Source organism: Cryptotermes secundus, unplaced genomic scaffold (assembly GCF_002891405.2).
Source record: "Cryptotermes secundus unplaced genomic scaffold, Csec_1.0 scaffold1066, whole genome shotgun sequence".
NCBI classification, from domain to species: domain Eukaryota; kingdom Metazoa; phylum Arthropoda; class Insecta; order Blattodea; family Kalotermitidae; genus Cryptotermes; species Cryptotermes secundus.
In genome coordinates this window covers 452,998-475,423 of record NW_019738984.1, presented here as the reverse complement: position 1 = coordinate 475,423, position 22,426 = coordinate 452,998, and the positions used below count along the sequence as shown (strand labels likewise).

Here is a 22,426-nt window from a genome sequence, read left to right as displayed (position 1 = left end):
ACTGCAAATCACAGGTTAAGATGAATTTACTTCATAATGCAATTTAATACAAATTATATAATGCTACTGTACATTTTATTCTCTTTTAAAGAATTCTTATTTTTATTTCATTTATTTTAAAAGAATTTTGTCGTCTTCGGTGATTTTTGTCGAAATGAAAACCAATTAAATTTTATATTTCGTGTTCAGATTCGATTAAAACAAAACAAAATCGTGATTCTTATAAGTAGAAGTCGATAAATTGATTAATTAATTGACCTTAATATGCACTAATTAGCATGCAGGCTTTGCCAGATTACGTAGAAGGGACTTCTTGGGGTGGGGTGAGACAGACCACTCCGTACGTAGGGCAGGAATTAACCTATTGTAGAAACCCCGGATGACAGTTAATGAATGTGGAGCGGTCGATGGAATGAGAATTGGTAAAGGAAACCAAAATACTAGGAGAAAACCTGTCCCAGTGTCGCTTTGTTCACCACAAATCCCGCATGACCTGACCTCGGCTCGAACTTGGGTCGCCGCGGTGGGAAGCCGGCGACTAACCGTCTGAGCTTTAGCACGGCATACAACTGACTTAGTATGTTATCTTTTGTTTATAATGTTTTTTTTTTTCATTTGTTGTCCCATTATACATTGTGGTCCTTGTTTCTATGGAAACTGAGTGGAACAATTGGCATCGCGTTGAATCGAATAAAATGTGCAGCTTCATCAGATGGTTTTTATTAAACTAAATAGGATGAGGTAAAACTGTCTTTGTACCTAATTAATTAAACACTATACCATGAAGATACATGTGGGAGTAGAGGTATGGCTCCATCATTCTTGACCTCGGCATTAGATGTACTTGTGTTGAAAGTTAAGGATACAATAATTATAAAGATATCTGTAAAATTTAGTTCTTAAGATTGAGCCTAATGGGTGTAATGTATTGATTGGCGAGAAGAGCCAGTATAGTTCACTCGATTTAAAACTAAAAAATTAGTAAACAAGGACTTTTCACCTCTGTTCCTGTTCAGTAAATTAAACACACTTAAGTTTCAAATATAGGGCATATTACATTTAGAATTTGGTAAACTGAATTTGAAACAAATATTTTATTTAGTTGTGAGTTATTCTAAATGCAAGTGAAGTAAAACTGAAGTGTTTTGCCCATATATGTGTGCATCTTGTCTCAGGCAACACACAGAACAGGTAATCTTACTGTAAGAGTCTCACGGACTGACATGTACTTCTGCAGCCACTAAACTCCAAGGTTCAGGACATTCCACGAAAGCTGCCACTTGCTCAGGGGATCAATACAGTCTTTCGTTTTTTTTTTGGAATCTGTCACTATGTTGACCAAATTAAACCATTCTGAGTCAATTCAATCAAGTTCACACATTCACACAATATTTGTCTGTTACGATAGATGTGTCCCTCTTGTACGTAAGCACCACGCGATAGAGTATAAAATAGCTTGGAAGTAAACCTCCAAACATTATAGACTTCGAAATAAGAAGGTCGACTTCTAGCTCCGCCTTTCCACCATTTCACCTCCTGCATGCATTAGATGGGAAGTTAGACGGGCCCCACAGCTTTTCTAGAGGCTTTTGAAGAGAAACTATATATTTCCCAAACCGGGCATGGATCACCTACCATTCACTGTGTAGGCAGTCACTTCATAGACGTAGTGATTATTGTTACCTATTTCTCTAAGAGTAATTTTAATATTATATTCCTATTTAAGCGTAGATGTCTCAATTTGCCTCTTCTCTTGAGGTTTTCCAATCAGAATTTTATATGTACTTCTCGTTTCATCGATACATGCTAAATGCCTCCTCTAAATTATTGGTTTCATTTCGTTACCTCATGGAATGTTTAAAGAACATTACAACATTTTGAAGTTAATTATTAAGTAATTCTTTTCAGTTTTCTGTTACTCCATCTCTCCTAGATTAAACGTCCTCCTAGCACTTCGTTCTCGAACACTCCAGTATGTTCTTTCTTCAGAACAGACCTACCCAAAGGAATAAACTACACTTATTTCAGTGAGGCTCTCTCAAACACCCCCTCCCCACACAAAATGTCTGGCCTCTTCTGTCTGAGAGCTCAGTGAAATATTTGTTCAGTTCTTGTACATGTCGCAGAGGACCTTCTCCATCGGAGTGTTGCCGATGGTCCGCTGAAAGAATATCTGTTCAATTCGTCCAGTAGTAACCTGCCTAAGCAGTGGTAGCATTAGGAGCAATCTGCCGAAACGCGCTGCCTGTCCAGGGTAATGCCCCCTTGTGTGCTGACCCAGCATCACCTGTGCCTGATCTTGCAGATTTTCCACCTGCGCCGGGTCCTTCAGGCCTCGTGTCTCTGTAACATAAATCGGTCAGCTGCAATTCTCATTGCTGTAATACAATCGGAAGATTCTGCATGGATATTAGCACAATTTTCCACTAGACACGATTCTGATCTTGTTGCGTTTAATTCATATCCTTCTTAGTGGGGTGGGACTAAGTCCCTTGTACTGTGGCCACTTCTGGCCTATTGTACCAGCCCAGATGACAGATCAGGGTGATTATGGAGTAATTGGCGGAATCAAGATCGACAGGGGAAACCGAAGTACTCGGAGAAAACCTGCCTCAGCGCCACTTTGTCCACCACAAATCCCACTTGCCTAGACCCGGGATCGAACTCGGGCCGCCGCAGTGGGAAGCCAGCGACTAACCGCTTGAGCTATGGCGCCGCCCATCCTTACAACTTACTTTTCTATAAAACAAATTGATATAGTAAGAATGCCATTTTACTTCCGTCTTCCAAATAAAGCATATCCAGGAGGTATCCCAAAAATTGTTTTTAAATTTGTATTTGTCTTTTTCCTTAAGCCAATGTAGTCCATTTTGCAGACATATCACGTGATGAATTTTACGCCTATCCATAAGCATTAAATTGTTTACGGCGAAGACATCCTTTTGCCTCCATAGGAGACGAAGACGACGAGGAACCAAGACTAGTTTCAAATTCACAGGAAACGGCTTTAACTCTAGAAAGTTTACGATGACGATGGCGATGACGATGGCGATTGCGATGACGATGACGATGATGATGATAACAATTTATTTATCCTACATCCATTTAATACTAGTGTTCGTTCAGTCCATTCGCGGCCTTCCAAGCATTTACTTTGCAGCAGGGTTCCTCATCAAAATTCTATATGAATTTCTTCTTTTCCTTATCCAAGCTGCATCTTCCAGTGTCCGTGATTCTATTACATAATAGAATTGTATGACATATCAGTCATAAATTTCTGCGTCTTTAAATTCGATCTCTCAATTTTTTCATCTCCCTCAGGGCCACGTTTTTCATAATACTTGATCCCAAAAACCTGTGCGCCTTCCCAAAATACGAAACGACTAGTAAAAGAAAGACTCATCTCGAGCGCTGTTTCTTCTCTTATGATTTTTCAAATATATTTTTCCAAACCCTCATTCCTACTACATGTTCCGCCAATCACAAACTCCTTTGAAGAAGTCTAGTCCGTGGAAATTCAACCGCCATTTCTGAAGAACATGTCGTCTTCATCTCTGGATCGAAGAACAAACGAAACAAGAAACTAGTATGAAAAATTTGACTTTCAACGAGCTACACAGCGTTTTCTCCCAGAGGACAGAAATCTTCATAACCAACGCTGTGCTAACTCCAAATCCACATCCTTCTTTATTTAACCATTTCCGTATTCCGTATTGAGGGGGGGGGGTGTTTCCCCATGTACTTAGACCGGTTACTGGTCCATTGTGCGTCCCCCTTTAATTTCTACAGTCTCCATACCCTACAGGTACTGGTGCTTACTATCAGCCCCTTTCTGCCAGCGAGGTTCCAACCTCTTACTGGCAGTGGTATTTAATAGTTAGTCCCTTTCTGTCAGCGAGCTCGTCCCTCCTCTGGCTGGGGTTTATTTAACCATTCTAACAATGTTAGGCGTAGGCTACAAACTGTGAAGCTCTTGTTATAAAATCGTCTCCAACCAGCACCTGCCTCTCTCTGAAATGTCGAAATGTTCTTAGAATTTATGTTCAGTCAGCACAAATCTATGTTGCTGTGATTAAATCATCAAGAACAATTGTGAATTATGAAACTGAGTTTCAGGTTAAGTATTTATTAAATGAATTGATTTGATTAACTCTCCTGTCAGTGATATTACCTCTTGGAAGTTTTGCTTGTAATTATGTAATTTTATCCACCATACTTGCTACATGCTCGGCCAGTCTCAACATTCCAAAACCTCACCAAAAACAGACTTCTCGTTAGAGTAGGTAGCACTACTGCTTCTTATTTTGGAGGTCCAGGGTTCAAGTCGCGGCCCTGTGATCGGCTAGCCTAACTGAGATTTTTATGTATTCCTCAGTACATCCAGGCAGATTCCAGGATATTACCTCAAATTGTGTCATTATTGTTCCTTCCACATTCTTTCTGATTTATTCTCCACTAATCACCTCACCATTAGATGTCATACAGAAAGAATTACAGATAGTGGACTTACTTACTTAGGCCTACTTACTCATGGAGCTGAGCCCTTGTTGAGGAGCCGCCAATTCTGAAACTATTCAAGAATTTCCCTGCATTATATGGAATCCGGAAGTTCATTACCGTGTTCACAAGAACCCTCCACTGGTCTCTTTTCTGAGCCATGTCAATCGAATCCATACCATACCATTCTATATCTCTAAGATCCATTTTGCTATTGCCCACCATCCTACACTTTTGTCTTCCCAGTGGTCTCTTTCCTTCAGCCTTTCCCACCAATATCCTATATGCATTCCTCGTCTCCCTCATTCGTGCTACATGCCCCGCCCACCTCATCCTCTTTGATTTGATCATTCTAATTATACTTGGAGAGGAGTACAAGTTATGAAGCTTCTCATTAGGCAGTTTTCTCCAACCTCCTGTCACTTCATCTCTCTTCACAGAGAGTGTAGTTAAAAGAAACATAAATAAGTATAACCTCACCGGAACGAAAGAGGACGATTGCTTTAAGGCAGGCAAACTCAGCGGGATCGACTCCGATGGCCTTGAACCGCAGCAAAGTGTCGTTAAGAATACGAATGTCAGCAGCGACCTGGCTGTCCTTGCCGTTTGGCGCTCCTGAGGCATGATCCGACACCGAGAACAGAGGACTGGACTCCAGCGGCATACACCACTGAACGGCGTTCAGCAGGAATAGCTCTGCCCACGCTTCCTCTAGAAGTATCACCTGGAACGGAAGTTGCATGAAATGGAAGCCTGCTTTTATCGTAACAAGTCTCCAATGCAAAGAATAAGGAGGTAATCAAATATCCCCATAGAACAGAGTCATTCTTGAGAAGTTAAGAGCCGCCGAATTACGCAAGAAACTCAACATTTTACGAAGTCCGAACGTTCGTTACTGTGTTGATAAAGAACATCTCTTTTCTATTCTGAGCCACAGGAATCCAGTGCAAATCTGCAAACTCTGTTTCTTTAAAGTCCAGTTTAATATTCTCCTCCCGTCTACACGCATATCTACCAATACATCTATTCTTTTCAACTTTTCCAACAAAAATTCTATATTCATTTATGATTTATATGTCTCGCCCATCCCATCGCCCTCAATTGGATCACCGGAGCCCTCTAAAATATTTACTGATTATTTATAGAATAGACTGCCAAATTTTACCGAGTTTAATGTGACAAGAGCACTACATGCCTTGTATCAACTGCCCTCTCAGAATTCCTTCAACTTTCCCGTAAAGGTGCGTCCACATTACTCGTGCTCGTGCTCGTGCTCGTGCTCGCCAGGCTTGTTCTCGTCGGGAGACTAGTCCGGCTTTTACTTGTGCTCGTAAATCTTCGTCCACACTACTTCAGTTCCTCGCCAGCATTCGGCGCGTGAGGATCCGTATATTTACTCATAGTGTGTATAGGCTGTAGTCGCATTTTAATATATTGACTATAGTTTTTAAATTAAAAATTTTAAATTTGCTTGTCTCATGACTTGTCATATCGTCCACATTACTCGCGAGCACAGCGAGTCACACGAGGACGAGTAATGTGGGCGCGCCTTATGAGTCGACTGCAGTTGGTGTTGCTGCTTTTCGTAACACTGGACGTCACTAGATAAAACGACTGGAATAGAGATGGGTTCTGGCGCACTCAGCATGCCACGCACACCTTCATGTAATCTGATGTATATTTTTGGCAATTAAAATTCATTTAAATTCTCTAACTATAGTTTTCACACTCTAACAACCAATGACTAATACGACCAGCTTTAATTAAATGAAACGAAATACTAGATATTCGTGCATAATATAGGAACATATTGCAGGTATTTACAAATATAAGGTAAAGGTAAAGTTGTCCTGTGTTTAACTAATTAAGTACTACGTCATGAAAGCGTATGGGGGAGTGGATGTAGAGATCCATATTTTGTTGACCTCGGCACTAGCTGGAGCTGAGTTGTCAGCTTTACGCCCCGGCCAATTTATCCCCGGTACCCACTGGATAGGAGGTTGGGTGGAGGCCAGAGCCGGTCTGGACGACGTGGAGAAGACAAAATTCTAAACATTACCGGGACTCGAACTCCGAACCCTCGGTCGTTCAGCCCGTAGCCATCGCTATACCGTCTACGCTGTATTCTCGTTTTTAGGGCACCTGACATGGAGGTTTAAGGAATTGTGAGTATTCTTCGAGAACAGTCAGAGAATAAGGCCATGCAGAACGATAAATGTAAAGAAAAAAAACGGTAAATATATACCGATTATAATCACTGAATTAAATATCAGTATAAGACGTAACAATTTTAGTAGATTATAATTAACCGGCAGTTCAGAACTCCAATATGGAATTAACACTGTAGATAAAGTATGCAACGCGCTTTCCGTAGTTTCCACGTCACAATGGCGGGAATTGCAGCGTTCCTTTAACTAAAGTGCATGGCGGGAATTAATTGGCTAGTCCTTTACTGTTCAACTTAGAAAATATCAAACGACAGGGAAGGTAATTTTTTTTTATAATTTTTCGTTATCAATGATGAAAATATAGTTTATTGTAAGAGTCAGTATAGGGCAGTTTTCAACAGAAGTGACAATTTTCCTGTCAAAATATTTAGAAAACTCTGAGTGTGAAGAAACTACTCGCGAAGAACCGATAAGAGAAAGACACCTGAAGAGTGTGGAAGTGAAATATGCGGATAGAAACTCAGAATATAAATCATGCGACCAATTTCCACGCACACGACACGTACGAATAGCATGCAGCTGTGACACAGAAGATGGTAGCTTCTAAAGTTGTAAACATTAATTTTATTAAAATATTAAGGAGCTAATCATAAAAACCTGATTTAGGAGGAAATTATGAGGAGATTGAATTCAGGTAATGTTTGTTACCATTCAGTCCACAATCTTTGTCTTCCCATCTGTTGCCTAAAACATAAAGATCAGAATATAAAAATTATACTTTTTCCTGTGGTTCTGTATGGGTGTGAAACTTGGTCTCTGACATTAAGGGAGGAACATAGACTAGGGGTGTTTGAGAACAAGGCTCTGAGGAGAATACTTGGAACAAAGAGGGATGAAGTGACAGGAGGTTGGAGAAAATTGCAAAATGAGGAGCTTCATAAATTGTACTCTTCTTCAAGCATATTTAGAATGATCAAGTCAAGGAGGATACTGGAAGCGCATTTAGCACGGGTCGGTGAGAAAAAATGCATATAGGATTTTGGAGGGAAAGCCTGAAGGAAAGAGACCACTAGGAAGAACCAGACGTAGGTGGATGGATAATATTAAAATGGATTTTAGAGAGATAGGATGGGCTAGTATGGATTGGATTGATCTGGCTCGGGGTAGGGACCGGTGAAGGGCTCTTATAAACACGGTAATAAACCTTCGGGTTCCATAAGATGCTGAGAAATTCTTGAGTAGCTGCAGAATTGGGTGCTTCACAAAAAGAGCTCAGCTCCATGAGTGAATGAGTGAATTAAGGAGTTGATCTGCCATTACCATTTTTACTTGAAATTTGATGTAAACCATACTGACAATAACGATAAAATGACCACAGTGTTTATGTTAAATGAGATATAAACGAGTTTTGATTAAAATAAACCAAAAGTTCATGAGCAAATATGTAAGCCAGATGTGGTGCAAGTACGCCACGCGTCTGCTCCAACAAAATTTCAGGATGTACCTGTCCGAGGTCTAATAATTTTCAATGACGAATACAAATTTTGAAACTCTTCATTGAACAGTTTTCTTCAGAATCCTTTCACGCCCATACATTAAATCCAACATTGTATTTCATCGGTTCTAAAGTAATTTCTTTTTCCATTTTAAACTTTGTGAAATCTGGGCGCGTCTCATATTTGATGGCGTCTAAATAAGCGCGTCTAGAATTTGTGTTGTAAGATTGCAACGTAAGGTTAATGTTCATATTCATAGCACGAGTCGTAGGACACTAGATACGAAGATAACAACAAAAGACATCCGAAAATATTTGTAAATATTTAAGTTGTGTAGAATGTCTTCATGTACGACAACATAAGAAGCACCTCTTGGGGACCTAGAGGCTGAAAATACCAAGTAATTTTAATATTAACTCTGTGACGAAGGGAGATTTGTTAGCTTTCACTTTATTGCCTATGTTCATTGCTGCGTGGGACAAGCGGTAACGTAATTGGTTGAGGCACTGTGCTACAAACCGAGAGGTCGGGGGTTCGAGTTCCAATGAACTGGGAATTTTCAATTTACCTAATCCTTCCAGCCGAATTATGGTCCTGGGGTCGACTCAGCCTCTAACAGAAATGAGTACCAGGATTCTTCCTGGGGGATAAAGGGCGGTCGGCGCGTAAGACTGACAGCCTCGCCGCCATCTGTGAGCCAACTGCCCAGAGAAATTGCGGGAACCTTAATGTCTCACAACCCTATGGGCCTTCGCGGCCTGTTACAGGGATAGTTTCATCTCTTTAATATCACTGTTGCGTCTTACGGCTTTTCTTATGTTCAGAATACGAGAAAGGAAAATTGAAGCGGGTATTTTGTTATCGTTGGTCATCCAGTTATCGTCTCAGATCGCTGTTGGATACCATTAGTTCTAGACATTAAAGTATTTCAATGTTTACAGGAAATTTAAAACCCCAGATCATCATCATCAGTAATCTGTCAAGACGACAGGTCCACAGTCTCTTTCAAAACAATTCCTCCACTTAATGCGATCTACAGCCTTCTCCTTCAAATGAAGAAAACCCCAGATACCGCATGTAATTGCCGCTTTACATTAAATTTGAATTAAAACAAAAAATCAATATATATTGAGCAAAGCACCTGAATAGAACTGTAGGACTCAGACTTGCAATACATGAAGCAGCCGTCAGTTGGAGGAACGATCGTGCTCTTAAGCTGGTAGTGCTACAGCCCTCCATTTCGTCAAAGAGACGCATGCAAAGGCGATGACTTTATTTCGCGGCAGGATATGCAGAAATAGGAAACAGAAACTGCCGAATCATGCAGAATACATATGGCGCCTGACTGAGGCTGCTGCGACAGATTCCTGCTACATGTAGGACTGTCACCCAGGCATCAAATATCCATCTGTCAATAGATTCCATCCGATTTTCAAGAGAAGATATTAAACTTCTAGCAATTATTTATTCAGTTAAAGAAAAAACAAAACTCTGCGTTTAAAGCATACAGGAAATGTAGATGATGAAGCGGTGTATTTTTATATCCCTCGAAATTACTCTGTTGGTGCCAAAGGTGATAAACAAGTTAGAATTTGAGGCATTGGTTATGAAAATCAGCGTGTAACCGTGATGCTGCGAACAAATGCTGAAGGTAATAAAATATTGTCTCATATTTATCTCAATTGCAAAATTATTTGTGAGAATGTTTCATGACGATATGATTATGTGTGTGTAAAATAACTGGTGGATGACAGAAAATTTCATGGAAGGTCTGGTGAAAAAATTTCGAAAAGGCGCACTGGAGCTGTCTGTAACCCACCAAGTTTGTTGGTCCTTGATGCCTTTCATGGACGGTTCTCTGAAGAACTAAAGGTTAAAATTTGGAGGTAGAATCATCGCATTACGCACTCAATATTTCTGTCAATAAATATTTTAAAATTATTTAAGGGAGTAATACGGGACTTTAATTATTTTTCTTATTTCTAGTGGGGTGGGACTAAGTCCCTTCTACTGCGGCTACTTGGCCTACTGTACCAGCTCCAGATGATAGGTGAGGGTGATTGTGGAGCAATTGGTGGAATGAAGATTGGCAAGGGAAACCGAAGTACTCGGAGAAAACCTGTCCCAACGCCACTTTATCCACCACAAACCCCACTTGACCAGATCCGGGATCGAACCCGGGCCGCCGGGGTGGGAAGCCAGCTTGAGGTATGGCGCGGCCCAATACGGGACTTTGTTGCTCTCTGAAAAAGTTCCACAATTACCATCTATTAATCACTGGGAAATTTATCAGAAATATGTTTTAAGACTTTACTATAGGTTTCACTTAAACACATTCTAATCAGCCTAAATAGTTTCATTGTACTCCCATTTTTTCTCCAGTATCTCACGAATGTAGGCCATATGATCAATAACTGACCCGTTATAACAAACCTACACTGATGATCTCCCAAAAATTTTACCTCTGTATGGATTTAACCTTAAGAAAAAGGATTCTGAGTGAAGTTTAGTGTGAAGTTGATAGCAGTGATATCCCCCGATAATTACTACAGTCAGTTTTATCGCCCTTGTTTAAAATTGTTGCAATAAATGGACTCCTTCCACTGATCAGTCAATTCTTCCTTATTCCAAATAGGATTAATATGTTTATGGATCTCACACCACAATATTTCTCCTCCTGCTTGAATAATTTCTGCCGGAATTTGATCCCTACCTGGAGATTTATAACTTTTCAAATTTTCAATAGTGAATTCAACCTCAAAAGGACTAGGATCAGGTACTAATTGCTCAGCTGTATGCATTTCTATCCGCCTAGCATCACTAAGCCTATGTACATGCAGTAACTGCTATATGTACTGAATACTATAATGTACTGGTATTCTATGTATTGGTTAACCCTATATACGTAGTTATTTTGTTGAAGTAGTCGACCTGAAAATGACACCCATGCCGGAACCTGTTGTCCTAGACCGCAACTCCACCTGCTGGAAATGCTATTGTGTTGACAGGAATAAAAGGAATATTGTCTATAATGACTTACAGAACAGGGTGCAACAAAATACGAGTACGTATGTTGTGCCCAAATTTGTTGCTGACAACTGAAACATATTCCCATGGCAGAGTGTGCTGTTTAGTTAGAACGGATGCAGGGTGTGTTTGGTACCTGGTCTCGAAACGGAAGCCTTGCAAATGAGGGCAGGTTCTTGGCCCACTTAACGGCCATGAAGAGTAGCCGTGCTGACGTCTCGTACACGGTCTCCTGGATAGGCGGATAGATAGCCGCTGGTTCGACTGGACGCTGCTGTGAGGCCAGAGACGAAACTGTGGGCGTCGGTGCAGAGCAGGTGAGTGGGCGAGGCGTGGGGGGCAAAGTCTCCTCGTTGGTTACGTCTATACTGTCCTCTGAAATCGGAATATTAATGTAAGTCAAAACACATAAACCTTCATGATGTAAAAACCGAGATTCAAATTGGAAACTTCTGGAACGTGTTGGAAAAGTCGGTGCTGTGTCAACAAAATTTTAGTGAGAGAAAGATAAAGGTGAACAAAGAGGGAAACACAGATGTGGAAGCAGAGAGGAAAAAGGAAAAAGGCGAAAATAGCCTAAGAGAAAAAAGAATTATGAACACCCGTTCAGTGTAGCAGTAATAGTTTCGAGACTATCCCCGCGCTACCTACTGTGAGACGCGGAGGAAGAGCAGTGGTGGACGCGTGCGAGAGGGCTGTGTATGGTATATACTAAACCAAAGGAATTTCTGAGGACTGTCGGTGACTCCAGGATCTACTTTATTGCGACATCAGTCGTTCCATGGTGGGGGGGGGGGAGGCGTATCGTAGTTTGACCGTAATTTGTGGATTTAACAACTAAAAATCGTTTTTATGTTACTGCTACACTTCTATATATATTTAGGTACCACAGATACAACACAGCGATACAAGAAGGCGTACAACGTTCATCGCTCCTGTTACACTGCCTGTACTTCGGTTATCCAAGGCACGTCAACGACTGGTGAGCTGTGACCATTTGGCAACCTGTCTATCGTCCGAGAGAGATGGCGTCGAGACAGAAATTTCATGAAATTACTCTCAACAAAAATTAATTTTGGTTATACACGTATTTCGGAAGGCACTTGTAAGTATTGTATCACTTAATGGTGACCAGTTGGATGGTCGAAACATCTAGTGATGATTAATAAACAGTTTAATGAATACATATTCTTAGATTTGCTTAGACGGAACACGGCAAGGCTAGTCCCTTTGTTTTGAATTCACGTAGAATTGTTACTGCAGCCTCAAGTTCAATATTCCATACTCTTCTTGGTATATGTCCAAACAAATATATTTTTGAATTTCGATACAGTACGTACCATATGACAGACTGAGCATAATTTTTCCTTATATCCAATTGCCAACATTGCTCCCTGTCGGATTCTTCCATTTCATACTCCTTTTCTTTCAGGGGGCACGCGTGGCGTACTTGGTTGAGGCACTACGCTACAAGACGGAAGGTCGCGGGGTCTAGTCCAGATGAGGTGGATTTTTTCAACTTACCTAATCCTTCTAGCCGAACTATGGCCCTGAGTTCGACTCAGACTCTAATAGAAATGAGCACCAGGAATATTCCTGGGGGTAAAGGGCAGCCGGGGCTAAGGCTGACAAACTTGCCGCCATCTATGAGCTGATTGTCTAGAAAATGTGGGAGCCTCAACATCTCAAAACCCTATGAGCCTCCATGGCCTCTTATAGGGGCAGTTTTACTTACAGTTACTTATCCTCTTCTGTTCGGTGTTAAACGAAATCTTCACACAGACCAATTTATCGTCGTTATATAGCCTTTCGTTGAATTAGTGAAAAGCAGAATTTCAGATTCTGAGGCGAGTATGTAAAAGACGTAAGTGGCTACGTTGTAGACAGTCGAAATCAATTTTATGGCAGGAGAATTAACCCTTATGTTTGCTGACAGCTTCATGTATGTTTTTCCTTTGACTTCCTTTCGACTCTGAAAAATGAAGCGACATATTCCTCCGAAATGTCAGTTGACTTTCAACGGGCTACATGGCGTTATATCAAGGAAGATAAACGTCTTCATAACCGAGTCTGTTAGAAACTAAAATCTTACAATACTCCTCACTGAAATCGTGTTCGGTCCCGATCTGGCATCCTACTTCCATCCTGATGGTTAGAGGGTCGAAGGAATTGGAGCGCGAAACATGCCACTCGCATAAATCTAACGTCAGATTAAGAATATCTGGAATGTAAATTTCACTGTCCCTCTGCACTTTCAGGGCAAAATTCTTAGTGACAAGAACAGCATAGCCTTCGCCTTTATGCAGAACGCAGTGAATTTCTTTGCTCCCTAGGACGAGACAGACATACAGATAGACAGACAGACGTTCTTCCTTCAATTAATGTCGACGCATGAGACATAAGATTGTTTCAAGGCTACGCTCTTCAGAAAATTGAGTCTAAAATGTATTTTAGGTGAAGAAAGATTGGTACCTTAGTGAAGAATATAAAAAGAGTTGACAGAGTAAAGTTTAAACGCCTAGATATTAATTCTTTTTCTTGCTCCATTTCTAAAACTTGAGAACAAGGATGAGGAGGCTTAGTTACTTTCTTCGGAATAGAGCCTTAACTTTGTATAACAACGTTATATCCTGACAGGAGCTTCCAAACCGTGAAATGAAATCACTTTCTTAATTAATTTTAGTTCCGTCGGGAGTTGACACCAATTAGTCATTTTAATCTGGCGTATTTTTCCCCCCTGCGCTGTCCTTCCTTGTGTTTATATTAATCACAAAGGCGGAGAGATTCAACTGTCAGAGCAGCTCCTGCAGTTGAATACAAGAGCACTCTTGAACCAAAGGCGGTCACTGTCACCCAAAAATAAATCGTGTGTCTTAAGGAGGAACTAGCTGTCATGGTTATTATTGGGTATGTGAATCGTATCAGTGAGGTTCCGTGTTCGATTCTCTCCTCGCATGTCAGGTATCCTATCTGAAGCTCTTCTTCGCATTCCTCAGCTCATCAAGTCTACTTCTGGGATATTACGTTAAAGAATACAACGGAAACTTCTATTCTCAACGTTCCCGAGTCACGATTCTCAATAGTTCCTCCAGTCGATCCCATACACACTATGTAATTGAATAATGTAGGATTTGAGGTTCTCACAGCCGTGGTTAGGAAGGGTCTATCTTCTGGGATATAGCGCCGTGTAGGATCTGAGGTTCTCACAGCGGTGGTTATGAAGAGTTCTGTCTCCTGGGATATAGGGCCGTGTAGGATCTAAGGTTCTCACAGCGGCGGTTAGGAAGAGTTCTATCTTCTGGGATGTACTAGCATATAGTCCGTTTGAAGCTAATCGAAGTTTCGGAGGAATATAGCGACTCAATTTCCTCTGTTCCTGTTTTCAAATGTCGCCATGAAAACATGTTTATTTGCGAAGAGTCTACTCAGTAATGGTTCTTGTATAGCTTTTTCTTCGTGATCGTTTCCTAGCAACGGGTTTGCATGGTATAATATTGATGTTTCTTATTTCCAGTTTTTCTGTGATTCCTTCTTCAATTTTATGATTTTTCATTACGTAGCCTGCGACTGCTCGAAGGAAAGGTACCTGCCCCTCTATTCTTTATTATTGTTCTCTGATTTGCAACACTGAGACACACATAAAAGCATAGGTATGGCTATTATGCTACAGAATATTAGTAGCACTTAATTCAAGTTCTTCATAATTTTGGCTTAAGAAATCACTTCAATGTATCATGAGAAGAAAACAGAAGTAGCTTACAAAGTGAAAAGTTGTATATGTGCCTAAATTTCGATGGGCAGCTAAATTGTTACTTTCTTTTACACAAAATGAACTTATAAATATTTGCAAAGTGCTATTCTTAGAACACCTCTCGCAAAATAAAATGGGGCTAGTGTCCCTCCTGCCTTGCAATTTCGCAAGGCTGCCATGTTGGTATTAACGATTGTAGGACTCACGAAAGTGACTTTCTTTTAACTGTATACTCTTTATAATAAGCTTCATAAACAAAAGCCCATTGAGGACGGGAGCAGGTACACTTACAGACATTCAGAGACCTATCTCAGTATACATACATAGGTCGTATACAATAGTAATCTTATAGACCTGATGAAACTGTAACAAATGGTGCAGTGCCGTGTATCAGTAACGCTCTAGACTACATTTGTGAAGGCGATCAGTTCGATTTCCGTCTGCACGCCAGCTGTTCTGAGGTTTCCCGTTATTTTCAAGTACATACATACATACATCTGTATATCCACTCCCTCATACTTCTACATGGCATAGTGCTTAATTAGTTAAGCACGGGGACCACTTTACTTTACTAACTGCGTTTTGTTGACAGAGCGAATTTACATATTTCAAATGATTTGGAATGAAGAGCTGTTAACTTCCACTATCAACATTAACCAGTTGATCTCTGCAATGGAGACTCAGTGTGTTGTCGGTTCGGTATAAATTGATTTGTTCAGGATTATTTAGATGAATTTAAGATTTCCATTGGTTTAAACTGACAGGCAAATTGTCTATATACACACACTATTTCAGAGAGTGAATATTATAGAAAGCTTTCAACAAGGACGAAGCTGTTCCAGAAAAAGAAGATAATTAAAAGCGAGGTACACTCTTTGTTGCTGTGTGTAGTGTGAAGGAACGCGAGACAGTTGATCGATGTGACGCTAGGTTCAGCCGATCGGTCGCCAGCTCAGCTCAGCGTCACATCAACATCCCTGCTGCAGAGGGCAGGCGTCGGTGGACAGCAGCATCCCAGTGCGTGTCCTGAAGACATGTAGACATTCCTAGAGCTTTCAGTAAGCTTGATGACATGCTCGTTAACATAGTTGTTTGCATTCGGCAGGTCAAGTGTTCCGCCTAGGTTTGCGTCTAGGTCTCTATTCTGAAGGCACCGGGTTCCAAAGTCGACCAGTCTACAGGCCATGTTACCAACATTACACCACTCAAAGTTACTGGGTTTGGTGGCTTTGTCCATCATTCGATATTCTATGAACTAATACTGATTCTAAAGGGTTGTCACGATGGTGCATAAAAAAGTTCTGGATTTTTGGATTTTGTCCATCGTCCAGTATTCTAGAAAACGCGACGTTTCGAAAACTGGATTTCTTTCCGTTATCAGATGTGGGGGGGGGGAATACACCTACTCAGTTGGGTCCCTTAGAAAGTGCCGACCTCAAGGGACCCAACCGAGTAGATACCTTCCACCTACACCTGAGGGCGGAAAGAGGTACAGTTTCCGAAACGTTGTGTTTTCTAGTTTCTAGAATACTGGACAATGGGCAAAGTCCAAAAATCTAGTAACTTTCTTATGCATCATCGTCATAACCCTTTAGAATGAATATTTCCCCGGCGAAAACTTCGAAAAGTAAAATAAAAACGTTGTTTTTGTGGTACAGGGACACTCCACGTACTGGCAGGAGAAGCAATAGGCTTGTTGTCTACTGACCTGCGGTTTACCTTGAGTCTTTCTGGGGCAGGGTCAATTACAAGAGATGTGATGCTTGAGGGGAAAGGGGAGTGCATGGCACTGCATGTTACGGCAAGCTTCCTATACTAAACAAAACGGAGAAATTAACACGCTTCAATTGCTTTGAGCTCGCAGAACTGACAACCAATGGCAGCAGACAGGTAAGAATGGGTAGACCAAATGTGTATTTCTCCGCTAACAAAGTGGGAGGTTTTCATAATCTTTGGGCACAGAAGTGCAAGAGCTTCGAAAAAATTGGGTCACAAAATGAGAGCTCCTCATAAGCTGGTAAGGGACAATGAATGTCGTTGAAAAACATTGGTGTACTCCGCAGAAAATTAACCGACGTTTCGGAAGAATTTAACCACCGCTATGACCGTTTCTTTCCAAAATCTTCTTTGTTGTTCTCCGCAAATATTTACCGCCCCACGTCAGTCGATTTTATATAAAAAATGCGCATGAATAAATGTTGTTAAATAATATAAGAATCAATATAATATTTCATCCAAGAGAAATAATTCACTATGTGTTTTCGTTGTTTTCTTCAACTTCACTACAAGAGTTACAGAAAAATAGACCCTACCTTAATATGCAAGCTGCTCTCACTACTTCCCACATCTTCCGAAATCATTATTCATATTCATTTTGTTATTCATGGCTATTTAAATTGGCATTTACTTGTTTATAGATTGGATTTTATATAATCTAAAGCATTAAACTTTACCTAGCTTCGTCTTTATTAACGCAAAGTTATGATATTTTAAAAGATTCTTCTACAAACTTGGTGAATTTATTTGTTACTGTTGGCAACACTGGACTGAGTAACAAGATGGTCAGAATGTCAGAAAATGTTTGTTATGAAATTCTTTTGCTCTTGAGTCGCCTTGTGTATTTTAATAACCAAAGTGGGATTCCTCCGTCATAGGAGACCCATGTGATATACAAGACACCTTGGTTGGTCTCCATTAGCGCTCCGTAATTTCACACGAATGCATAACGTCTCGCTATTCCTGCTTTCACCAGTGGCTGACTTAACTATATTTTGTACGTTAACGAGAACAAGTCATCACGGCAGGTTTACCATGCAGCGCGGGTCGAGATCCAAATTCATTGTGCTAAACTGTAGATACTTTTTTTTCACCTCCTTACTGCCTCTCTTGCTGTAGCGAAAATGTCTTCCGTTCAAAAAATGTGTTACGTCTAAGTTTTCTGCATGTTTATTTCGCAGTTCCTGTTTCTTCAAACCCTTTCTCAGTCCGTCAGATAGTTTCTTTCAATGGTGTAACACAAGCAGAAAACCTCAAAAATAAAGTCTGCATAGAGCAACGCAGATCCACCAGAAATGTAACCGCTTCTGATAACAAACATATTCTGATCCATTGTTTACTAAGCCATCTTATTTCTAGTTCAGGGTTTCTAACGGAAAAAAAATTAATTCCCATTTGCGTAGATCAATCTTGGAAAGTTTCAGACAATTGTGTTCAATAAAACAGAAGTTATGCCAATTTTAAAGTGTCACATGATGAAAGAAACACCCAAAAATTTGTATGTAATAAGTCTGGATGAATTAAGTTTCCAACGCTCTACCACATTATCACCACTCATAAGTCTGAAAGGAGATGTTAAATTGTGGTTACAATTAAACACATGACAGTTAAAGTGACTAGACTGTCCTTATAGAGTGAACTTGAGCATGATCTGCTGTTCTCAGTCTGAACTTTCAGAGGTTTTGTATATATTATATACACCCTATAATATATTCTGCTGTTTATTATACGTGTGAAACTAAATAATATTGTGACATATTGCGCAACGGAGAACCCCTCCCTACCCAGCAACAACGTGGCAACTCAGGCCACAGTGACGTGGCGGATGAGTCAGCGATCCCTTCCCCCCTCCGCACGGTAACGTAACATACATATTGACAAGTGATATACAGTAATGCATGTAAATGACTTATTCTATACCTCTGACAAATGACATACCCCTTCTCTCGTCAGAGAGGGCTCTCAACATCGACAAATCCCTAACTGTTAAACAGTAATTAAAATCTGGTCTTGCGTTCCAGATGGGGCTCGACACCAAGATGGACTGACTTACTGATTGACCGTCGGACGTGAAGTGATTTCGACTTTGGTTTGTGGCTTATTTCACGGCGCTGCCAATATCAAGATTTTATAGCGACGAATTGTAGGATTATGATAAACAATGAATTGGGAGGATTTGAAAGGAAGCAATAGCGACCTAATCGAGATGGTCTCCCTGTATTTGTATTGTGGGACTAGAGGAAATCATAAGAAATACCATTCGTGATAGTCAGTGTCCTAGCCGAGATTCGAAAAGAACACCTGTTGAGTACAAAACTTGAATGTTATCACCGGAACATCCTGTTAATGTGTGACTGGAATAAATAAATATCAATTTATGATCAAATGTAGGAGGAAAAATACATGTGTCCTAATAAAGGGACAAACACCCACTGAGGACACAAAGTGGCCGAGTTGTGAATTTACGTAATAAAATATTTTCTTAGTCGACTTTCTTTTTATTAAAAAGCAACCGAAATAAACCATACCAATTTATTTACATGTTTGACTCAAGATCTTACAAGTTATGCGGCGTCAAATGGCACAACAATTATGTACATGGAATTAGAAATATTTCGGATGGGAGCCGTCAGTGAAAAGTGTAGGGCCATTTTTTAATTCACCTGGATGGACTGACTAACACCACGAACAGCCCCAGGAAATTTAGCTGGAATTCACACCGAACTTACAACTACGGACCTCTTTGTTTCAATTACAGAAGTTGCAAAGCACGGAACAAAGTGAAGGAGGAGTAATAATGGAATTGGAAGAAGGTGAACGGAGAAAACCACGAAAAACCTCAGTCCCGTCCACAAGTCGAATCAAGTACCTTCTGAATTGAAGTTTAGAACGTCACCACATCTCTAGCTTGCTTGGTTCAAAAGCCAGCAGAAGCTTCATCTACGCTTCAGGTCTATAACATTTGAAGCTTAATTGTCCCACTAAATACTCTATTAATTACACCAACACCACACAGGATCGTTGGATTTTATGATGCTGTGAAAACATCAACAAATAAAAAAGAAGCAAAATAAACATACATTTAGTCATTTTTGGATTAGGCACTGTGAGAAGACCCCTGGCACGCCGCTACGGCATCAAATCCAATATCTCAGCTCTCGAATGCCGCTGCCTTTTACCATCAAATCGAACTGCGCCCTGCTGCACGTATAAAAGCTACCGACGTCACAAGCGGATTTGGGCCCGCTTTCAGAGTCGGAAGTAGAAGCAATATTGAAAGCCAGAGAGAGATGGGAAAACTAATCTCACGAAGAAATTTCAGTCGCGATCATAATAGCCCATGAACAAGTATGGCTACCTACTCCTTCCGTTTTATTTATCTCTTCAAGTTCAACCGTTTCTTTCAAATGACAAGAGGAGAGCACCTCGATCAGATTACATATTTAACAAGAAGTTATCGAAAGGAATAGTCGTCTACTTTCTATCGATAAGACACGGACTACATAGAAAACGACACACCCAACAATTCTTCTGTCTTTATGTGTGTATTCGTTGCAGCGAAAATGTTTTTACCTAGCCGATCCCCAACAACGACAGAGGGATGCACTTGCAGACAGACAGAATAATGGGAGGCATTTTTGAAGTACGCCTTTGATATAGGCCACCAGGTTTCTTAAAGACTAGTGCAGGCAGTCAAAACTTGATACGGGGCAAACACAGACACGTAGACAGAATGCGGATTATTTTCTTTCAAAATAAGGAACGCAAAGTAAAGGCACTTTTGATGTCGTTTTGCATAAGAACTTGTGTGTAATCAGCCTTGAATTTTATTTGTTGTAGTTATAGATCCATTGTTGCCAACTTAATCACACTACAGGTACCACACTGCATTAGTCGCAGGCAAAGTTTCTTTGCATTTCGTTGGTAAATGAGAAAATGACGTGTTAACCAATGGCAGGATGATCTGAATGCCTTCAAATATTTAAAAGCGTCGAACATGGAAATGCCTTATAGCACATACTGTTCAATATAATTAAGGATAAGATAAGAAGAATAGTTACAGAAGTACGCATAACAGAAGCCATAATTAATGGTGAGATGAAGGGAAGTTTATTTGACACAATTTTGAGAGTGTTTCCAAAGCGCACCAATGTTTCAGATTAGGCTTCAGTGTCAGTGAATAAATGTGTGGTTATGAATTTGAGACGGAAGGTCATGATTGCCTAGCAACAGTCGTTGCACGGTCTCACCGCCGTGTTTACAAAGGCGTTGCTGGGCAACGCTGCCGAGAGTTGTTTATTGCAACATAACAACCGTGGTGTCCCCTGTTACGTCACCGCGAGGGAGGGGGACGGGGTGTTTACCGAGCGTGGCACCGTCACGTCACACTATGTTGTGAAGAATATGCAAATTCAACATGATAACCATAAAACAAAGAAAATTGAAGGTTTTAAATATTTATAAAGTAAAATAATGGCTGATTGAAGACTTAATGAAGAAATTACAATAATAATAAAGCTTCGGAAAATTTTATTAAATAATGAGAGATATTCTTACTTTGGAAATGGGATTGCAGAAGTGAGGGAAAAGAATTCAGTTCAAAAGTAACCCGAATTACGCTAATCCGAACTGACTCACAGTACCACAAAAAAAAAAAAACACCTTCGAATATTACAAATTTAATTATGTTCTCTCACTTTCTTCCATTAAAAATTGATTCTTGTGAAACATGATATATCATGTGTTAATGGGCCTACTTGTCTAGTTACTGAAAGACCTAACCTAGTTAGGGCAGAAGAAAAATAATCTTTAAATGCGTTTAAGAAGTATATTATTTTAAAAAGTCTTGTCATTTATGTAAAAACATAGCTGTAAATATTCCGAAGAAATATTTTTGCTAAAAACACAAAGTCTGTTCGAAACTCCATAAACCTAAAGACAGGATAGTCAGACCCTACCTGTATTTTATTTAGCTCGGGTTATCGAGGCTGCGGTGCCTAAGAAGCGACAAAATTTGTATAGCAAGGAAATTATTATTAAACTAAGGACTGTTACAATCACAATCTTTAAGAAGTATGATAGAAGAAAACAGAAAATAAAAGAAGAAACTAAAAATAAGCAGAACATGAATATAGATGTCAAAGGAGTAAAATATAAATAAGGGAATACCATGGCTTGCACACATTTTAAGAATGACTCGAGATGGAGTATGAGGAAATGAAATGAACATGAAACTAAAAATAAAAGGCTGTTCTGGGAAAACCTACTCGTCTATTTTTCTTCGGCTACGACCTGAGTATCTGATAAGAAGAATAGAAAGAAAATGTTAGTGTTTATGAGTATTGAAATAAAAAAAGCGAACAATACAATCTGAGAGGCTGAAGGATAATGCTGATGAGAAAGATATTTTAATGCATGGTGGAGGTGGCTTCAGTTGGCGTCATATAGACTACATACGAAATTTTATGAAGTTTGGTACAGGCACTCAAGCAATAAGAATGATTTGTCTCAACAGTGTAAGAGGTTGTGATGTTCGCGTTACTGATGGGAGGGATTTATAAACTACATTTAGATATGTTCTGATGCCACGATATACACACAAAACTTTATAATGATCGGTTCAGGCGTTCAAAAGTTGATAACGGGGATACACATATACAGACCATAAGGTGATATAATAAGCCTGCTTTAATTTCTTTTCAAAACAAGGA

The 22,426-nt window shown here is 40.1% G+C and overlaps 1 protein-coding gene across 1 annotated transcript in view; it reads right to left on the bottom strand.

Annotated features, from left to right (window-relative positions):
* Window positions 1-704: 704 nt before the first annotated feature.
* Window positions 705-22,426, bottom strand: part of LOC111871548 (photoreceptor-specific nuclear receptor-like) — a 134,315-nt gene continuing 112,593 nt past the window's right edge. Inside the window, exons 6-8 of the mRNA XM_023864719.2 lie at window positions 11,325-11,563; window positions 4,978-5,221; window positions 705-2,343 (exon numbers count right to left, since the gene is read on the bottom strand). Of these exons, the coding sequence (XP_023720487.1) occupies window positions 2,105-2,343; window positions 4,978-5,221; window positions 11,325-11,563 (722 nt within the window). The 3' untranslated portion in view covers window positions 705-2,104. The remainder of the gene's footprint in view (window positions 2,344-4,977; window positions 5,222-11,324; window positions 11,564-22,426) is intronic.